This window comes from Nicotiana attenuata, unplaced genomic scaffold, assembly GCF_001879085.1.
Source record: "Nicotiana attenuata strain UT unplaced genomic scaffold, NIATTr2, whole genome shotgun sequence".
Classification (NCBI taxonomy): domain Eukaryota; kingdom Viridiplantae; phylum Streptophyta; class Magnoliopsida; order Solanales; family Solanaceae; genus Nicotiana; species Nicotiana attenuata.
In genome coordinates this window covers 57018-79531 of record NW_017672196.1, presented here as the reverse complement: position 1 = coordinate 79531, position 22514 = coordinate 57018, and the positions used below count along the sequence as shown (strand labels likewise).

The following is a 22514-nucleotide window of genomic DNA, read 5'->3' as shown; positions in this document are numbered from 1 at the left end:
GAGGACATCGTAAAGCCAGAAATATCACTAGCTTCTAACAGTCCAGAGCAATCCTAGCAATGATGATCCGCTGGACTGCCCGTCGCCCTGAGGATGAAATGCTATGCTCAAGCTCAAACCCGTGTGCCCATAACTCGTCGTGATAGCTTTTCCTGATATGTGAGATAAACTCGCGTACCTCGATACCAAAAATGATAGACAACGGGCACACTATGAACGACGAACAACTTCTCCCGGATAAGCATCATCGCTTAATCACTTATCGAGAATGAATATGAGACTGCCACATGGAAGAAGTGCGCTGACTGATGGTCAGCTATCAACAAATGACCCACGACTGCATCGACTCTTCTCTGAGTCCCGTGGGAGTCCGTAAGAGAGAAGTCCTAGTGATGCTCTACGCCGACCTCTGTTGGAGAGCTTCCATCAGCGTATCTTCAAATTTCTGAAATGGAACCAACAGGGCCTCTGATGGCTCGTACTTAAACATGCTGAAATTCAAGTACACCTGAGCCACAATTGCAACGATATCCTTCTTCATTTCTTCTCTCACCAATATATCGCTGCATCTGGCAAATCGTCTAAATACAATTTAGCGGCGCCAGGATGAATAGAGTACCCGGGAGCCTATCGGCGCCTCCTCAAAATCAACTCCTTGAAGACTATCCACATACGGCACAACAAACTCGCCTGACCGCAATCTCAAAACCCATCATCACCGAAGGTAACCTGCTTGGTCACCTCCGTGCCTGCAGCTGCGGTGCACTTTAAGTAGGGATCATATACTGCCAGATCTCGATACGCTCCAATAATGAAGAACGAGCGACTGTGCAAGGCTAACACATGTTCCGGCTGGGTCAGAACAATCCAACTCGCGAACTGGATTGGCCAAAGCCTGAACATCCCAAAGCAGAGCGGTCTTCGTCACCGACCCAGAATATAAGCTAGAACTGCCCCATAGCTGGCTTGACTTCCGTACTCGGGCAATGCCCACATTGGCCCCTTCTCCGGACTGATACAACGAATGGTATATCATAGTCTTTCAACAGCCTCAACACCTCCTCTGCCTCAAATTCAACTCCTTTTGCTTGAAACAAATACCGCAGACTCTTGTGATCCGTGAAAACTTCGCAAAGCCATATCAGATAAATGCCTCCAGATCTTCAACGCAATGAACAATAGCTTGCTAAACTCCAAATCATGAACCCGGATAGTGTCTTCTCATGAATCTTCAACTGCCAGGAAGCATAGGTAATGACCTATTGCATTTTGTCAACACACCTGCGCACCAAGCCCAATACGTGATTGCATCACAATAAACCTATATTAGGGCCCCTGACTAGTGGGCAAAACAACAACACCAGGTGCCGTAATGTCGATGTGTAAGAGTCATGTATTGAGCTTTGAACAGCTCGCCTCACACTCGTACGACCATCTGACTGGGCACTTATTGGGTCAACCTGGCAATCGGGGTGAGATAGATGAAAACCCTCTAACGACACCGACAATAGTAGCGCTGCCAACAACCAAGAAACTCCGATCTCTGTAGCTGGATGCTGGTCTAGGCGTAGTTCTTGACTGCCCTCAATCTCTTCGATCAACTTGATACCTCTCTACTGACCACATTACCACCGGAATGCAAACTGAACTCACCAGAACTCGCACTTCAAAAACTTGGGGTACAACTCGACTGTCCGTCAAAGTCTTGAAAGAACCAACTACTAAGATGGCTGTCTCGTGCCTCCTCCCGGCTTGCAAGGAATATACTCAAAGTATCATCACATGAACTATCACGAACGAATCCAGGTAAGACCTGAACCACTCGGTTCCATCAAGTCCTAAAAGCTTGCTGGGTGCATTTGGTCACCCGAATGACATACCAAGACTATAATGCTCGTACCGAGTGCGGAAAGCTGTCTTAGGGACATAGACTGCCTCGATCCTCACATGATGGTAGCCAGATCTCAAGTCAATTTGGAAAATACTTGGCAACCGCTGAAAGCTGATCGAACAAATCATCAATCCTCGGCAGCGGATAACTATCTAATTTTCCTGTTCAATTTGCCGGTAATCTATACACATTCGCATGGATCCATCCTTCTTCTTTACGAACAACACCGGCGCACCCCAAGGTGACATCACTGGGTCTAATGAAACCCTTTTCCAAGCAAGTCTTACAGACTGCTCCTTCAACTCTTTCATCTTCAGGCCGAGGCTAACGATACGAGCAAGGATAGAAATGGCTGAGTGCGAAGCCAAAGATCTAAATGCATAATGGTCAATATCCTTGTCGGGTGGCATAAACCGCAGGTCTGAAGGAATACCCTTCAGGAAACTCATGAACAACAGCCACAACTCAGTAAAAGGACCTAGCACTAAATCACGAACATAGGCCATATAGGCCAAACCACCCTTGCCTCGACCATTATTCGCGAGCCTTCACAGATATGGATAACACTACGGGTAGAATGATCTAGGAGTGTGCCTCTCCACTCCAAGCAAGGTACTACCCGGTAAGGACTAATGGCACGTCTTGGCCATGGAACAGTCCAAGATACGCGTGATAAGCGTGATAAACCAGTCCATCCCAATATAACTCGAAATTCAACCATGTCCCAGAATGAAGCAAATTCTACACGATTCAAGACCTCCATACAACTATCATGAAGCGATGCGACTCGATCTACCATAATGGAACACCCACGGTGTAGACCATAAACAGGAACATCAAACACCTCACTATAGGCATGGACCCAGCGTACGGGCGCACATAGATGACACATACGAGTATGTAGATCCTGGATCACATAACACTGAGGCATCTCTATCAAAACCAGACAGTACCTGTAATACTACATCATCAGCAGCCTCAAAAACTTCAGGGCCTGGCTGGAAGAGCCAATAACACCGGGGCTTGGCCCGCCATCCACCTAAAAATGACATCTTGGGGATGCCTGGCTCGCGGTGGCCTCCACCTCTAGGGCCCTGAAGCCTCTAACTCCACTTCTAGCACCCTACCCTACCTCTAAGCTGGCTGGGCGCTTGTGGAACCATCCGGTGTCTGAACCATGGCACGGGAAACTCCTTGATGCTGAGAGCTATCTCGGTGCTTCGAAGGGCAAACTAGCAGTGACCCACATCGGCCACAAGTAATAACAGCCCTCGGCTCGCTGAGACTGCTGACCTTGACGACACTGAAATGACCACCCCGGACTCCTGAAGCGGCGGGTGCACTTGATGGGAGTTGGTGGTGCAACTTAGGACTACTGATGCAGAATGCTGCATCTGAGGTCCTACGGCCACCTGAACACCGTGAGCAGACTAAAGTGCGCGACTTGAAAAGACGCCCTAGGAGGATGGCGCTTAACCATCCAATCCCTACCCCCAGACGAGTGCCACTGAATCGGCCTGGAATGAAGGGCTCTTGTCCCGACCCATGACCACCTCCCTGCATACGAACCATCTCAACCTGCGGGCCATCTTGGCCGCTCTCTGGAACGATAGTCTCACTCCCAGTGCTCGCCTAGCCATCTGAATGACAATCGGGCTGAATAAGTCCATCAACATGATAATAATACGCCACTCTGCTCACAAACCAGCTATGAACGTTGCCTATGGCGGTTGAAAATATCAGCAATAGCCGGACTGTGTAGTGAACCATGGAAAGGTTGCATTATCAGGCTGATACTGTTGGGGAAGTTATTAGGGGGGGCGTGGAGGCTCCTTAGACACGTAGTTAGAGTATGCTTTGAAAATTAGTGAAGAAAAGCATGAACGATACAAGTCGACCTGAAATTCTGGGTTCATAACTGGTGCAGTTCCATAGCAACCCTGTTTGGAGACGCTCATGCCTGCCCGATTAAGCCTCCCTCTCAGTTGATGGGGAGAAATTCTCACAGAAATGAGCTGGTAAATTGCTCCAAGTCAAATTTTTGACTTTTTGGGTAAGACTTTGGAAAACTCATTTTCATGCATTGGGGCTGATTCATTTAGCGTTTATTGATGTAATTAAGTAACTTGTGATTAGATACGAGCGAATTAGTGGTGAAATCAAGGGGTAAAGCGATAATTGAGACGTGAATTGTGTTCGTGGCATCGAGGTAAGTGTTTGGTCTAACCTTAGCTTGAGGGATTAGGAGTCGAGTCCTATTCGCTATGTGGTAATTGTTGAGTACGACGTATAGGCATGGTGACGGGTATCTATACATTGGTGTATAGCATGCCCGTGAGTCTTATATTGTGATTATCATGACTTCGTTGTATCTTTCATGCCTTGGTGATGGTTTCTATATGTTGTGTAAAGTTGTGGAAGGAATTGTGACCTATGAACATTGAGGAGCGTTGGCTTAAGTTATATAACGAATTGTGAAAGTGTAAGTGATAATTGAACCTCTAGAGCATTGGCTCGAGTTATGAAGTGAATTGTTAAGTAAAAGTGAGAAAGAGAAGAGGTTATTATGTTGTCACCCTTGCCGAGCTATTGTTGTTTTATTTGTTATCTCCCTTGCCGGGATGTTGAGGATTATTGATGTTGCTCCCTTGCCGGAATTCTTATTATAAATTCATTTATTCCCTTGCCCTATTGTTTGTGATTGTTGTTTGGGTGAGGAAGAGTGTTAAAGCACGAAGCGTGATGTCGTGTATTGTTTTTGTGAGGAAAGAGTGTAAAGCACGAAGGGTGATGCCATGTATAATTGTGAGGAAAGAGTGTAAAGCACGAAGGGTGATGCCGTGCCGCACGATGTACCATTCTGTGCCGATTATGTTGATTATATGGTGAGGAAAGAGAGTAAAAGCACGAAGGGTGATGCCGTGCACATTTTCTTTATATGATTGTTTTGGTGAGGACGAGAGTAAAAGCACAAAGGGTGATGCCGTGCATTTATTGATTCTGATTCTTTGTGGATATCCGAGATATATATTGTTTCTTTCATTTACCTGTTGTCTTTCTATTCGGAATTGATATCTCCCCCGCAGCATGCTCCCCCTCTTATACTTGACTGTTATTTCTGGATTTCTTTTCCGATGTATATAGTTGAATTGCATAGGTTTATGTGGTAGTCTGGTCTAGCCTCGTCACTACCTCGCCGAGGTTAGGCTAGGCACTTACCAGCACATGGGGTCGGTTGTGCTGATACTACACTCTGCACTCTTTTGTGCAGATCCCAGTGCTGTAGTCTTCGGACAGTAGATTGGGTGGCTACCTGCAGTCCACACGGAGATCCAAGGTAGACCTGCAGGCGTCCGCAGGCCCTGGTGTCTCCTCTATCCTTTATTTCCTGTTTCATCTCTTGATTTCTGAGGCAGTGTATCTTTTACTCCAGACTTTGTATTTAGCACTCTCAGATCGTCTGTGACACTGTGACACCAGGTTTTAGGTGATTAAGGCTTAAGTAGTTATAATAGATACAGACTTTAGAGATTGTATTGTTTTCTTCCGCTTAATTTGAATTTCCGCTGTTTATACGTTATCGCTTTTTGTTTGTTAAAAAGAAATAATTGGATAATGAAGTAATTAGTCTTAAAGGATTGGCTTGCCTAGCTCACATTAGTAGGCGTCATCCCGACTCTCGAGGGTGGAAAATCCGGGTCGTGACAGTAAATCGAGAATTTGTTTATATTATTCTTCAGTAAAATACTGAGCCTTGACTTCAGTTGGCCCTGAGTTTCTATAATGCATCGGTTTTGGTGGCATATCAACATTCATAGTCACATTGATGACAGCATTGAAGGGTTGTTTACCATATCCAGTCTATCCACCATAGTTAACTTGACTTCCAGATCCTCCAAAACCAGATTTTGAATTCCTCTTAGTCTTATAATCAGGGGGTATCCAACTAATTTGTAACAATTCTCCTTGCTATGGCCTTTCATATTGCAGTATTCACACTGCAAAAAAGGTCTCTTGCCTTTATAAGGCTGTCCACGAGTTAACTAAGGGATCTGTGTTGCAGTAACTGCGTTTAGACCAACTAAGTGCTGACTCTCATCTTCAATTATCATAGCACATGCTTGATTAATTGTAGGACAAGTTGATTTCAATAAATTTGTCTCCTATGTTGGTCATAGGAGTCATTTAATCCACTTAGAAACTGTAATAACCTCTGCTGATGGAAGTGTTCAACTGATTCCTTAGACTTTGGATAGTCACAGCCAGGAGGAGAGACCGTGGCATCATATTCAGCCCAGAGGTCCTTCAATTTAGTGAAATATACTGAAACAGAGTTCGTACCTTGTGAGTGATTAGCTATTTGACGGTGTACTTGAAAAATCCTCATGCGATTGACCTTGTCAAATCGTTCCTTGAGGTCTTTCAACACGATGTAGGAATCTGAGGCATACAAGATTCCACTGAGTAGATCTATAATCCATGAAAGGACTGTTGCATTGCATGTTTTCCACTGCTCGTGCAACTCATCATCAACCAATTCCTTCTGATAGGTACCTAGCACGAACCCTAACTTCCTCTTAGCTTGGAGAGCAATTCTCATTGATCTACTCCACAAGCCATAATTTTCTGATCCGATGAGCTTGATAGGAACGAGCACTGAACCAGGAGTTTCAGTCAAGTTCATGAACAGAGGATGCGTGTAGGTGAGCTTTTCCGCCTCCATAGCTGGAAACGAGCTTGAAGAAGTTGAGATTTACATAGTGCTTTGGGTAATTATCTCTGAGAGCAGGTGAGTTACCAGAATCAGTTGCTTTGATACCATGCTAAAAGCCCATGGGAGCTGAGACGGAATCAGCCATTGGAGCTCACCAGAAGCTTCTATGAAAGAGGAGAACTGAGATTGCAGTATGAGAAACGGAAACCGTCTACTGCTCCATTAGTTTTCAATATATTTGTACAACTACTAAAGCCTCATTTGTTTGCACTTAATGGAGGTCTGAATCTTAATCGTTCATATCTTAGACATTAAGTGCGTTTGCTTATAAAGTCTGATTCTTAATTATTCAGATCTTAATCGTTAAGTATGTTTGTTATTTTTACTTCACATTGGTCTGAATAGGTCTGTATGATTAAGATCTATAACAGAGACTTAATTTCATTAAGATGCTATCATCCATATTCATTATTAACTGCCGCCACCGCCTACCATTATCAACTATCACCATGCCACCCATCACCACCACCATCATCCTCAATCATAGCCGCCACCATTGTCGACTACCACCACCCACCATCCCTACCACTCCACCACCATCATTCTCAATGACAACTAACACTCATCCATCTCAACTACCACAACTAACCACCCCATCACCATCAACAACCATAGCTGGCACTAGCCATCATTATAAACTACCACCACCCACCACCATCTTCCTCAATCACAACTACCGCCACCACCACCACCACCTGCCATTATTAACTATCACCCACCACCACCACCATCCTCAATCATAATAGCTACCACTACCAATCACCACTATCTACTACCCTAAACTACTACCAATAACCAAATCTACCACCAACCATCACTTTTAGTCGGCATTCACAAGCACTATCATTAGCCATCACCACCAGCAACTATCATATTTTAAAAAGCTATATATTTTATTGATGGAATATTAGATTAATTAGTATTTTATTTGAATTTTATGTTTATTAATTTTCAAGTAAAGGTAAATTTTATACATTCATATGTTAAAAATCAAACAGTCTTAATCATTTAGTATTCAGATCTTAATACACATCTTAACATTTAGATGTATATTCAGATTCAGATATCTTAATACACATCTTGATATTCAGACGTGTATTCAGATTCAGGCCTAGCTCTCTCTAATCTACAGCTAACCACTAACAATTAAATACATATGTTAACTAACTGATTATCCTCTAACTACCTAACAGCTAACCACTAACTACCACGTGTGTTATATCTAAAATACACTGCTACACTACACTGTTACATTAACATCTCTCAACAATTTATTTCCTTTTTATTGCTTGTTCCCGGTAAGATCTTTGGTTACTATTTTCTCTCTTTCCTTCTTTCCTCTTGTACTGTACTATCAACAGTTACTATTATCAACATTCTTTCTTCCTTTTCTTTCTTTGATGCAATAACGACATCAAGTGTTGTCCTTTTACCCCTTTAGGAATTGAATGATTTGCCGTCATTTAGAGCCTGTTTGGAAAGTCACCTTGAAATTGGATTTGAGTGTAATTGGGTGTAATTACACAGTTTGGCATGTTTGTTTGGCCAAGTAATTACTTGGTCAGCATGGAATTGGGGGTAATTGGAGGGGTGTAATTACACTCTCCAATTCTCAAGGGGGAGGTGAGAATTGGTGGTAATTACACTGTGTAATTACAAGGTTGCTTTTTAGTTTCTTTCCTTTTCATTTTTATTTTAATTTATTTTCTTTATAACATTTTATTTTTATTATTTTAATTTTTTAATTTATTTTTACTTTTTATTTCTTTTGAAATTTTAAAATATATTTTTCTTTGTATATTATTTATCTTTTATTTCTCTATCTTTAATTCTTATGATTCCATGTAATTGCTTATATTTTATTTTTTTATTTTTTGAAACTACACCTCCTAATATTAGAAATAATGAGTCATTAACAAACTTGGCATATAATGAGTGATGCAATTAAAATGGAACTTCATTGTTAAATGTGGTTATAAACTTTCCTATCTTAAGTTGCAGTGGAACTTACTATTATTATGTCGGAATTTGACATATGTTAAACTATTTTTTATTTTATTTTTTGAATTTTAAAATTGTGTTACATTCATGGTTCCAATTTGCTTGTTTCAGTAGTATTGGCTCACATTGCATGTTGTTCATTTTTTAGTTAGAATTAATAGATTAGTTTTGTGAAACATTTGAATAATGTTATGACATTATATTTATAAATATTAATTTATTTTATCAAACATGAATTCCATGATGTTCTTACAAAACGTATATTTTATTTAGTTTTTGTAAGTATCTAAAATAAATATTATTAATTTAAAATATATATATAAAAATTATTTTAACAAAATTAGTTATAAATATATGATTATTAATTAATGTATATTCACGAAAAAATATANTTCCGGTCACAAACCACACATAACACTCGTGTACACATTGTTTTTCTTATAACACGATTAAACAATTAATTTCAAATCCTAAGAGGTATTCCCCCACGAAAGGTTAGGCAAGGTACCTACCTCAAACAAGCCAAACCAGTACTCAAAAATCCCTTCCCGCATGAATCAACCTCCGAACGGCTCGAATCTTTCCAAAATAACTTAATAACATCAATAAAAGCCATAGGAAACAACTGGAAAGTTCAAAGGGAAACCTACTTATCCAGATGCAATTAATCCTTACTTGCAAAATCACATAGCTTTCATCTATGATCTTTCTTGATACAGCCATTCCCATTCATGTGGGGGATTGTTGGACTTTAAGCCATTGGGCTATAAAGTAGAATAAGTGTGAATTGGAAATGGGGGGAAATAAAATGGAGGAAAATTGAAAATTTGAAGAAGTGAACTTTTGTCTTGCACTTTGTCCCTCGTTGGTGAGGGACAACCACATTTGTGTGCTTATATATAGAATCACTTCTTAAAGCTCTTAAAAGGAGTTGAAGAGAATGAACCCTCGCGCCGTCGTCGTCGCTCGCTCGGCTTCGGCTTTGGATTTGGATTTGGATTTGTCAAATGATCGATCGATAAGATTATTTTTGGACAAAATTTATTTAATTATTTAATAATTAATTAAATGCCAAATCACTGCTGAAAATACGCCAGAACCCTGCTGAAGGTTCAGAGGGCCTCTCTGGCCGCGGTTCTGCCGCGACCGCGGTAGAACCGCGGCAGGCAGGTTCAGAAAGCCTCTCTGACGCTATAAAGAAGGCTTCTGGACCAAAGAATTACCCAAGCAAGAAAAAGTTCAAGGGTAATTGCCACAACTGTGGAAAATCTGGGCATAAGGCCGTGGATTGTCGTGCATCAAAGAATGATGTACAAAAGAAAAAGAAGAAGAAAAATCAAGCAAACATGGTTGAAAATGTTGAAGACATGGAGGACTTGTGTGCCATGTTGTCTGAATGCAACTTGGTAGGAAATCCTAAAGAATGGTGGATAGATTCTGGAGCCACCCGTCATGTTTGTGCTAACAAGGAGTTATTTTCTTCTTATGCCCCCGCAGGACCCGACGAGACAATTTTCATGGAAAATTTAGAAGTATTGCCAAAATTTAATTGCATTAATTCCAAATGTCAAATATGTGTGGAATCAAAGTATGCTAAGCATCCTTATAAGTCTGTTGAAAGGAATTCAACTTCCTTTAGACTTAATTCACACAGATTTGTGACATGAAGTCAACACCATCTCGCGGTGGGAAAAAGTATTTTATTACTTTTGTTGACGATAGCACGAGATACGGCTATGTTTATTTACTTAATAGTAAAGATGAGGCAATTGATGCTTTCAAGCAATACAAGAGTGAAGTTGAAACGCAACTAAACAAAAAGATCAAAATGATAAGAAGTGATAGGGGTGGCGAATATGAATCTCCTTTTGAAGAAATATGTTTGTAAAATGGCATTATTCACCAAACAACTGCCCCTTACTCTCCACAATCTAACGAAATTGCGGAGAGAAAGAATCGAACATTTAAGGAGATAATGAATGTGTTGCTGATAAGTTCTGGCTTACCACAAAACTTGTGGGGGGAAGCTATACTTACAGCTAACCGAATAATCAACCGTGTACCTCATAGTAAAACACAGTCCATTCCTTATGAAAAGTGGAAAGGAAGGAAGCCCAGCTTGAAATACTTTAAAGTGTGGGGGTGTCTAGCTAAGGTACAAGTTCATAAACCTAAAAGGGTTAAGATAGGTCCAGAAATGGTTGATTGTGTATTTATTGGATATGTAACCAATAGCAAGGCATATCGTTTTCTAGTTCATAAGTCAGAAAATCCGGAGATTCACGTTAATACGATAATAGAATCAGATAATGTTGAATTCTTTGAAACTATTTATCCGTATAAAAAGGAAAGTGAAGTGACATACCAAAAGTCAAAACGACCTCGGGAGGAAATAACAGATGGTATGCCTAATGAAGAAAATCCGAGAAGAAGTAAACGTCAACGGACATCTACTTCATTCGGTCCAGATTTTCTGACTTTTCTGTTAGAAAATGAACCTCGTACCTTCAAGGAAGCAATGTCTTCATCAGAAGCACAATATTGGAAAGAAGCGGTCAATAGTGAAATAGAATCCATATTGAGCAACCATACATGGGAATTGGTTGACCTTCCTCCAGGTAATAAAACATTGGGTTCTAAATGGATTTTCAAGAAGAAAATGAAAGACGATGGTACTATTGACAAATACAAGGCAAGACTTGTTGTCAAAGGATTTAGACAGCGAGAAGGTCTTGACTATTTTGACACATACTCGTCGGTAACAAGAATTACATCCATTCGGATGCTAATAGCGTTAGCCGCCTTGTATGATCTTCAAATCCATCAAATGGATTTTAAAACAACCTTCTTAAATGGTGATTTAGAGGAAGAAATCTACATGGACCAACCTGAAGGGTTTGTGGTTCAGGAAAAAGAAAGAAGGTGTGTCGACTTATTAAGTCTCTTTATGGACTAAAACAAGCACCCAAGCAATGGCATGCGAAATTTGACCAAACAATGTTGTCAAATGGCTTTAAGATTAATGAATGTGATAAATGTGTTTACATTAAGAACGTTCCAAATCATATAGTCATTGTTTGCTTATATGTTGATGATATGCTAATAATGAGCAAAGACATTACCGACATTCAAGCTACTAAGCGCATGTTTGCTAGTAAGTTTGATATGAAAGACTTAGGAGTTGCCGATGTAATTCTAGGAATAAAAATCCAGAGGACTCCTCAAGGTCTAGCTTTGTCTCAATCACATTACGTGAAAATGGTACTTGAAAAATTCAAACACTTGGAATTTAGAAGTTCAAGAACTCCAATTGACCTAAATCATCATCTCATAAAGAATAAAGGTGAAAGTACGTCTCAATTGGAGTATGCTCGTGTGTTGGGAAGCTTAATGTACATCATGAACTGTACACGACCTGATATAGCTTGTGCGATAAGTAAACTTAGTCGATTCACAAGTAATCCCAACAAACATCACTGGGTAGCAATGAAACGAGGTCTGGGATATTTGGAATATACCCAAGACTACGCTTTGCACTACAATAAATATCCTGCGGTTATCGAAGGATATAGTGATGCTAATTGGATAACCGGCTCATCAGAAACAAAGTCCACAAGTGGATATGTTTTTACTGTTGGTGGAGGAGCAGTATCTTGGAAGTCTTCCAAACAAACGTGCATCGCTCGCTCTACAATGGAATCAGAGTTTATAGCTTTGGATAAAGCCGGTGAAGAAGCTGAATGGCTTCGGAATTTTTTAGAAGACATTCCGTTATGGCCAAAACCTTTGGCTCCTATTTTCATACATTGCGATAGTGAGGCTGCAATAGGACGGGCAGGGAGCGTTATGTATAACGGAAAGTCTCGTCATATACGACGAAGACATAACACCGTTAGACAACTACTTTCTAGTGGAATTATCACTATTGATTATGTAAGATCAAAGGATAATGTGGCGGATCCGCTTACAAAAGGCTTAACTAGAGAGGGAGTTGAGAAATCATCTAAGGGAATGGGACTATGGCCGAGGACAAGTCAACATGGCGGTAACTCTACCTAGAATTTTGGATGTTCCGAGATCTAGGTTCAAGGAGCTCAAACAAAGTTGTGATTGACCGGTTCAACATTGTCAAAGTAAAATCTTTGGTCCCTTCTCGTGATGAAGACAATGTTCAGTAACAAGGATAGAACTTTACACGTTCTTTAATGATTACCTAAGTTTGATGTGGTAGTTATCAAATAGTGTCAATCTAAAGGATTACACGTTTAGGAATCACCTATGTAAGTGTGAAGTGGAAGCCGCTTCAATGAGAATTCTGTAAGGCCAATTCTCTACACACTTATGATACCAGGCGGTGTTCATGGCTGAAACGAACACAACAACGAGAACTAAAAGACGGTTAAGGGTTGATTGTGTGACATATGGTCGACGGTTCAAAGATATCAAATCTACCGATTGACCGAGTATATCCGACATATGTTCACTGCGGAAAGTTCAAAGGGAAACCTACTTATCCAGATGCAATTAATCCTTACTTGCAAAATCACATAGCTTTCATCTATGATCTTTCTTGATACAGCCATTCCCATTCATGTGGGGGATTGTTGGACTTTAAGCCATTGGGCTTTAAAGTAGAAGAAGTGTGAATTGGAAATGGAGGGAAATAAAATGGAGGAAAATTGAAAATTTGAAGAAGTGAACTTTTGTCTTGCACTTTGTCCCTCATTGGTGAGGGACAACCATATTTGTGTGCTTATATATAGAATCACTTCTTAAAGCTCTTAAAAGGAGTTGAAGAGAATGAACCCTCGCGCCGTCGTCGTCGCTCGCTCGGCTCGGCTTCGGCTTCGGCTTCGGCTTCGGATTTGTCAAATGATCGATAAGATTATTTTTGGACAAAATTTATTTAATTATTTAATAATTAATTAAATGCCAAATCACTGCTGAAAATACGCCAGAACCCTGCTGAAGGTTCAGAGGGCCTCTCTGGCCGCGGTTCTGCCGCGACCGCGGTAGAACCGCGGCAGGCAGCGTATTCTTCTGAAAAGGCACCTTTTCCAGACACCTCTTCTGATAATTGCCTATAAATTCTGAGGCAAGGCTCCATTTTCTACACAGAAAAACACTCCAGAACTTCTTTCTTTTTGAATATACTGCATCCTAATTCGCAGTCTCTCTCTCTCAAATTCGTAAGTGTGATTTTGCTCCGTTCTTTAAGTTCGTTGGTATCCTGCAGTTTGTATTGCCACTGTTGCAGGAAGGTTTATTCCGTTTTATCCTGGGAGGATTTAATCCATTACCTTGGCAACGTGTGAGGGGGTTAAAATTCCTTAAGGACACACAAGCAAATTGTGGACTCGGAATATTTCTTAAACTCTTCTGTTTTTCCAGTTTCTTTTATTTTTCTAACAGTTTTTTCTGATTTTGTGTTTTAACACAGTAGCAATTACAGTAATTACACCAATTCCAATTATAAGGTGGCTTTCCAAACAGACTCTTAATGAGACAAAAGAGTGAAAATAAAATTCACGTTTCGTTATGTTTCAAATTACAGATGAAAATTCATGAACTTATTGTTTCCTCTCTCGTCAATTCCAACATAAGTTTGGTATGCATGTTCTCTTTTGACTTTTTGAGTAAGGCACTTCCCTACATATTTATGACTTTATTTAGCTTTTTCTTTCCTTTTACAGTTTACGTTTTTATTCACTAAGGGATCGTTTGGTAAATTGCATTGACATAATTAGTTTTAGCATAAAATAAGGACAATATTTGGTTGGCTGTATAAAAAAAATATATTTACCATATAACTAATTTAGGGTCTGATAAGTTGCATAGTAAAAATTTATCGTCACATAACTAACGAGGAGTTTAGTTTCTCGCATTAAGTTATGTGAGATGTGACTATTATTTTATGCATGATAAAATATAGAATGGAAACACAAATGTGAATCTTAGCACTTCCACATTATATTATCTTTGAAATTAAGTAACAATCTATAATCAACTTTAGTCGTGATCTCCCCTCCCCCCCCCCCCCCCTCCACGAAAACAAGAAATCTCTATTTGTACTTCTCAAAATCACTTACTCATTTTTAATTATATCATCATCTCTCTTGTAAAAAATACAACGAAAGGTGAATATTAAAACACTTATCAAAACTTAACCATTGTCCCAAAAATAAATTTCGATTTTCCCTTGAATAATGACAAAAAAAGTTGCCATATAAAAGATACGAGGGAAGTGGATAATCACCAAACTAAGACCAAAGACAAAATAAAAAGTATCATAGTACGTCATTTTATGATTTTCTACGATGATCAAAGATTGTATCATGGCTTATCTTGACAAGAATTTATATATATGACAAAATATGTATAGAAAAAAGGACAACATGACACAAAAAAGAAGGGGCAAGTGTACAAATAGCCATTCTGATAGATTCTATTTAGAGATTAGTCAGTACTTATTTTGTCCTGAATTTTAAACTAGAAATTTTAATTTCATGACAATTTAGGATACTTTCGCCCCGAAAGATTAAACTGAAAAACTAAAATTCAGAAAGCACTAACTAATTCCTAAATAACAGTCCTTTAGAGTGGTTACCTAGAGCCCGGTTGGATTAGCTGATTGTAAATAGCTAATAAACTTGTAGTGGTGAAAAGCATTTTAAGTGCTGAAACTAAGTTTTTAAATAAGCATTTACGTGTTTGGATAGACGTGCTGAAACTGATAATAAGCAGTTGATGTTTTTGGATTAGCCGATTGTAAATAGCTAATAAACTTGTAGTGGATTAGCTGATTGTAAATAGCTAATAAACTTGTAGTGGCGAAAAGCATTTTAAGTACTGAAACTAAGTTTTTAAATAAGCATTTACGTGGTTGGATTAGGGGTGTACATGGACCGGGTTGGTTCGGTTTTTATTAAAACCAAACCAAACCAACTACATCGGGTTGGATTGGTTCGGTTTTGTCGGGTTTTTCGGGTTTTTTTTGTTATGTGAATATTATTTCAATCTTACTTTGTTAAACTTTTTATAAGTAAATATATGTTTAGTAAAAATTGAAAAACTTGACAAACATATGATCTATTTAAATATTTTTATGGTAGTATTTTGTTAATAACACATGATAGTTATTTTTTTAGTCCTCTGACAATAATTTTTCGTTGATGTATACTTATAAGGTTAAACGAATTTAATAATTAAACATAAAAATCAACATGATACCTAATTAGTGATAAGTTCTATTTAATTTTAGATTATCAAAATACCACTTCAAATTTGAAAAAGATATAAGAATTTAATAAATCTTGATATATGAACAAGGAGGAACAAAGAAATTGACGCATTTCAGTACTACTTGATAAGAAAGTGATCATATAACCCATTATTTAAGGTTAGTAAAAATGGAGTACTTCATATTCTATTAAATATTACATTCCATAAGAGAATCCCAAATATTTTTAGAATTTTTATAAAGAAAATTCTATATAAAGTTTATATATTTATATGTCGGTTTGGTTCGGGTTTTTTTACTCAATACCAAACCAAATCAAACCAAACCTAGTCGGGTTTTTTAATCGGTTTGGTTTGACTTTTCGGTTTGGTGCGGTTTTCCGGTTCGGTTTGTACACCCCTAGTTTGGATAGACGTGCTGAAACTGATAATAAGCAGTTGATGTGTTTGGTAGAAAAATGCTAATAAGTTGTTCTTTTATTAAAATAGCTAAAATATCCTTAAAAACTTTACAAAAGATTATAAATTAAAAAGTTTCTTTGTAAAGAAAAAGTTTGAACCACGAATATGGAATAAAAGTATAATCAAACTAAAAGTAAGTATTTACCTAAATAAAAATATACTTATAAGCCACTTTAGCCGGCTTATAAGCTTTAGCCAAACATGAGTCATTTCTACGAAAAAGAAAGACAAAATAAATGGAAAACTTGGGGTATTAAACCACAAAGCTTGCTTATTATCCAAACGCATTCACACTAAAATCCGGCAGGTGAGCCTTTTCTGTGTGTCACAATCCCCAATGGCCACTTCACTACCTAGAGCCCTTTCTCTACTACGTTCAACACTTAACAAACCTTCTTTATCTCCATTTTTATCTCAAACCCCTAAAGCATTCTTCACTATCAAACCTAAGGTCCCTGACCCATAATATTTCTTGATTCACAAAAATAATATAATTTCTTGGTTCACTTTATTCTCATACCCTTTTCTGTCCATCATTTTCTTTGCAGGTTCCTAATTTTGCTAGGTTTATATCATCATCAATGGCTTCAGATTCCAAAGATTCTCCCGCCAATAACCCAGGTCTTCATGCCACTCCTGATGATGCAACTAAAGGTTACTTTTTGCAGCAAACTGTAAGCCCCAAATTGGTTCCCTCTTTTGTGAATAGTAGTTATGTTGTTTTTATTGATTGTGTGTTTTCTTTTTTGTTTTTAAATTTAGATGTTTAGAATTAAGGACCCTAAAGTCAGTCTTGAATTCTACTCCAAAGTTCTGGGCATGTCGTAAGCCTTCTATCTATCCTCAAATATTTGTTTTTTTTCCAATTATTGCTAGAAATGTCAATATCGCTGAAACATTGAGTTTTGCTTAGCTAATGTTATGTATGTTGGAATTTTCAAGAGAAAATAGCAGGAATAAGCAAAAGGAAAAACGGTTATTGGCTTAAAATTCTGATCCAGCATGTTGCTTTGCGAAAACGTTGCGTGGCTTCGAGTATCACTTAGGCTGATTCGTTTCACCTCTTCGGTTATTGTTTTCTGGTGCTTTCCTGTTGTTTAAGAATTAGACATCCTCTATAAATAGGGGAACATTCCTTGGCATATGATATCCTGATATATATATCTCAAGTATCAACATTCTTCCTTAAGAAAAACTGCATAAGTTTGGTGACTGCAGCACTGATTGGAGATCTGTTTCATTATTTCTTGGCTTTACTTCATTCTATCCTGAGAGAGTATTTGTAAGGGACAAATACTTCTCTTTGGGAAGTGATCCTAACAAGGTATACGGCTTGAAGTATATCCAGTTTCTTCACCACAAACACACTGATTTCTAACAATGTACTTGGTTTTTCTGCCTAGCGTAGTGTTTTGCTTATATTGGTAAATTACAATTTAATGGAATTCAGTGTCATGTTACACTATGTAATTTTGATGTGGATAGTATTTGATAAGTTCGAATAGCTTAAGTTTGGATTCCCTAATAGACTAATACTGTTATGTTTGATGAATAAAAATCTTAACTTTTTTTTTTTTGAGAAGGATAAAAATCTGAACTTTATGACGACGAGTTTGATCAAATTCTTAAATCCGTGAAATATAGATATATGTTGTCTTAGTTGGACCAAAGTTTAGGCTTAAGCTAAATGTTGAGTTGAAATTTTAGTATGATTTATACCTGTCCATTACAGCTTACTCAAGAGATTGGATTTCCCTGAGATGAAGTTCAGCTTATACTTCATGGGATATGAGGTAAGTTTCTTAAACCTTTTGTGTTTGGAATGCTGTTTTATCTTCTTTCCTTTTGGATATGTTTCCCTCTCCAATTTCGATATTATTTATATTTGCTTACGGGTGGTGTAGGATACATCATCAGCACCCAGTGATCCAGCTGAACGTACGGCTTGGACCTTTAGTCAGAAAGCTACATTAGAGCTTACACAGTAAGAACTCTATTTTTGTGTGTGGTACCTCTACGTTTTTTGCTCTTATCTGGTGACTCATTGTTTCTAAATTTTTATTTGCAGCAACTGGGGTACTGAGAGTGACCCTAATTTCACGGGTTACCACAATGGGAATTCAGAACCACGTGGTTTTGGTATGTTATTTAGTACATTATAACTTTCTTTTTCCTAGACTTTAGAGTGCTTCTTTGTTTGTCTTCATTTTCCGTCTCTTTATTTTACCCCATCGCTTCCACAGTGAAACCTTAACCTCGTCATGCCTTGATGTAAAGTGTAAGGAATGCATGTTATTCATCATGTATTTTATTTCTGATTGTCATTGCATTATTCTAATGCAGTTTGGCAATTGTTTGTTTCTCCCTTTGACTTTGATTAAACATCTTAGCAGATATTTTGGAGACAAACCTTCTACTTTATATAATTTAATGATCATGACAGCTAGGCTCACATATGGGTTAATTTTGTTCAAAAACTGGCTTCTTTGAAATTAAAGAGTTTGCACCGTAAAGAAGTTGGTCAAGTCGATTGAGATGGTCCGTGGTAGATGAAGAATATGCGTTGTATATTGGGATGGAAAAAGTACAGCCTTTGTCAGAATAGATGAAAGGGATCACTAACTGAAGATGGACATTGGTTCCTCTACTAACTGATTATTTTCCACCAAAATGGTTATGAATGGAAGTCATATTGTACATTACAAGTTTACAACCCAGTTTTTTGACAAACGTCACAAGCTATGTAGATACATGAAGTTCAATTGTTGCGCACTTGAAAGTATTTGGCTGCCTATTTTCATTAACTTCGCTGCTCACTTCTTTGCATCTACACCGGCAATTCTGTGAGGAACTAGAGCATGTCCCCATAGATGCTAAAGTTCTTATTTTGATGCTGATTGACTTGTTTCCTCCTCTTTCAGGACACATAGGTGTCACTGTTGATGACGTCTACAAGGCTTGCGAGAGATTTGAACAACTGGGTGTGGAATTTGTAAAGAAGCCTCTTGATGGTAATTTAACCCTAGTGTAGACTTTATAGGCCTCTTTGAGATGATTTTTGTGTAAAAATGCAAGCTTAACAACTGGACTGAACTTGCCAATGCAACACTAAAGAAATGCTATGACCTTTGATTATATGAGCTTTGATGGATGAATCTCATCTGTACAGCGAAACTGCTTATTTTGAGAAGTAAATTTTGACATTTCTCCTTCATAAATACATTCTCTTGGTCTTATCTTCTCTTTTGTGTCTGTGCATGCACGTTCCTGCTATTAGTCACTGGAGTCTTTTATAAGTTTTTTTTTTTTGAAAATGGTAACAGATTCTTTTATAGTATTATGAAGCACACATTAAGATTTGAAGCATATGCTGGGCATTGAGGAAAAAGGTGAGCTGAAAACTAGGTCATAACTTGTGTTAAAAGGATTACTAAAAAGACGGGTTCTCAAATTGCACTATAGCAATGCCTTTTTTAATTAAAAAAATGGAATAAAAGCTTTGAGAAATAAGAACTAGCAGAACTGTAGAAGTTGAGGAAATGTTTGAAGACAATGTCTTCTGTTAAAAGCTTCTATAAGCACATCTGCGCTGAATATTATATATTTATCCTTCTTAGTAAGTAATTTTATTCATATAATTACAAGAACAAGGAGGTCTTTATAGGTACAAGAGTTTCACTGGACTTGATAAGGAATTCAAGAATTCCAGCACTATATCTAGATCATTTACTACATTCATATTACACCAAGACTTCTAATTCTACAAAGAAACTCTAACGCGATAAGGAAACCATCCGATCGCTCAAACAGAGAAGCTACACACTAATTACCTGTTTTTCCTTGATAACTGCTTCTATGACATGTTTGTAGTGTTTACCTGATTTTAATCTGAAACCTTCTATTAAATCAGTTTCATATCAAATACTAGTATTTGGTTATTGTATAGGAAAAATCACTTGTACTGCAAAAAGCAACTGATTGATCTTTTATCGATTATCATATACTCAATTTAATAAAAAATACTAGAAAACAATATTTGTTATGATCTGTTGGTAGCTTGAGTTCAAAGGTTATTGGATGTTCCCTGTCTAACACATTCTGAATTCATAAACCTTTACCTTGTCTGCTATTGTTTTATATTGGATTTCATTCTGTCTAGTTTCTGATAGATAGTAGTCTTGAGTGCTTTGATCCCTTTGTGTCTATAATCATATAATCAGCTGATCTTAGAAAATACTTTTAGTTGATCTCCTAAACAAGGAAGTCTTTATGCAGGAAAAATGAAAGGTATTGCATTTGTTAAAGATCCTGACGGCTATTGGATCGAGATTTTTGACACTAAAACTATCAAAGAAGTTGCTGGTGCTGCTTCTTGATTCAGGTAAATCTTTTCTCATTATCTTCAGAGCTATATATTTAATTACAATGAGAAGTTTTGGCCCTAATTCTTTCCCAAAAAATGTTTAAATTTCATTCTGGTAATACGACCTAGGTCAAGGCTCTCTCTTTCTTCTGGGTCATGTCCAACTTTTTGATGCGACCTCTGAGAGATTGTTATTGGTTATGTGATCCTCCGATGCATCCAAAAGACACACAAAAAAAAAAAAAAAAGAAAGGAGGAAGGAAAGCATAGAAATGACGCAAGCTACTATTCTTACTGAAGGGGGCCATGAACTGTTTAGTAATAAGATAGTTTATCTCTCTTTCATCGACCATTCATTCCCTTCTTTTCTGAGGTCAGTTGGGATATATCTAACATTAAGAATGCCATAGTTCCATACAGTAATTTAGGGGGGAAATAGCTGCATATACTGCATAATTGTATATAAAGAAGTGGACAATGTTGGAAATGAATTATAATAGCACATGCATAGCTTCTTTTTCTGTGATGCTACTTGATTAACCATATTGCTGATTAAAAAAGATATAAGTATTATGTATGTGTGCGCTAATCCAATTAAAAAATTGTCTTGTGCTAAAATGTTGTTGGAGTTCATAATTTCATTTAATTTGTCAACTGAGATCCCTTATATAATGAGATTTGATTGGTTTACAAATAGATGGTGTTGAAGCGTTTAATGTAATCAGGAGCTTAATGCAAAGACCGACAGCCCAAAGTTTGTGAAATTGGTCTTTGCTTACCAATTGATAGTTTTGGAGGTCTGCTCTGGAGAAATTGTGTTACTCCGTGTCCATGTATGCATCTTCTAGTCGAGGCTGAGCCTCAGGGCTAAATACATCCCCGTTGTAGGAAGATCAATAACTTGTTTGTTGAACGTGTTTTCTGTTGAACATGTTTTTGTCCCCATATACAGTGTGTGGATATAGATTATCGTGGACCCAAAGAATAGGAGAGGATGATGTCTAAGTAGACGCTTTTGTTCTTGGTGCAGGAGCTCTTCGAGTTTCTATCACGAGTCTTGATCAACTCAGATTGAAGAGAGAGTTCTCGTAAACAACGTTTTCTTTCCAGGTTAAATGTGTTGGCAAATGAGTCTTGTGCTGTGTTTAGGGAAAAGGCTTTTATAAAACTCCTGTGATTGCAAAACTAATTACAATGAAAAAGATTTCTTCAATGATTGATAGTCCTTGGATTTTGAAGTACCTGCTTACAACTTTGAAGCTTCCTGTGGATTCTCATAATTATGGATTTCATCCTAATACAGTCTGAAAAAGGAAATTCTGAAATTAGGCAGCCGAGGGAACGTGAGGCAAAGATAAAAAGTTATTACCATAATATTAACATTTGCTGAAGTTCATATTTAGTTATTTGAAAGAATGGGATAAGATTAATTTTTCTGTTTCTCCTTGTTTCACTTATTCGTTTTAAATTAAGATAAGCTACAGAAGTAGCTTATTATGTAATAGAGGCAACTTTCCGAGGAATTGTGTTCTGCTAATCTTTCTCTCCAATTCTATACTGTGGTCGTTTGGTACGCGGACTAAATTATTTCGGGATTATAGTCCTGGGATTACAATCCCTAGACTAATTTATCCCACCTGAGAGGTGGAATAAAATAATACCAAATTTGATGGGATAAAGTGGGATAAGATGCGATATCCTGGATTAAGTCTGGGACTAAGTTTATATCATATTTGGTTGACGGTATAAATTTATTCTGGGATAAATCTATACGTCAACCAAAC

The 22514-nt window shown here is 37.9% G+C and overlaps 1 protein-coding gene across 2 annotated transcripts; it reads left to right on the top strand.

Moving 5' to 3' along the window:
* Nucleotides 1-16599: 16599 nt before the first annotated feature.
* On the top strand, nt 16600-21971 carry LOC109212259 (lactoylglutathione lyase). 2 transcript variants are annotated; one of them, XM_019375890.1, is made up of 9 exons: nt 16600-16674; nt 16916-17041; nt 17130-17191; nt 18100-18160; nt 18272-18351; nt 18436-18506; nt 19289-19378; nt 20643-20748; nt 21761-21971. In XM_019375890.1, exons 2-8 carry the CDS (start codon nt 16949-16951, stop codon nt 20741-20743), a joined length of 558 nt encoding a protein of 185 aa, XP_019231435.1. In that variant the 5' UTR covers nt 16600-16674; nt 16916-16948; the 3' UTR covers nt 20744-20748; nt 21761-21971. The 2 variants fall into 2 exon arrangements, with proteins under 2 accessions (XP_019231435.1, XP_019231434.1); XM_019375889.1 differs by lacking the exon at nt 16600-16674 and adding an exon at nt 16681-16818.
* The last annotated feature ends 543 nt before the right edge of the window (nt 21972-22514 follow it).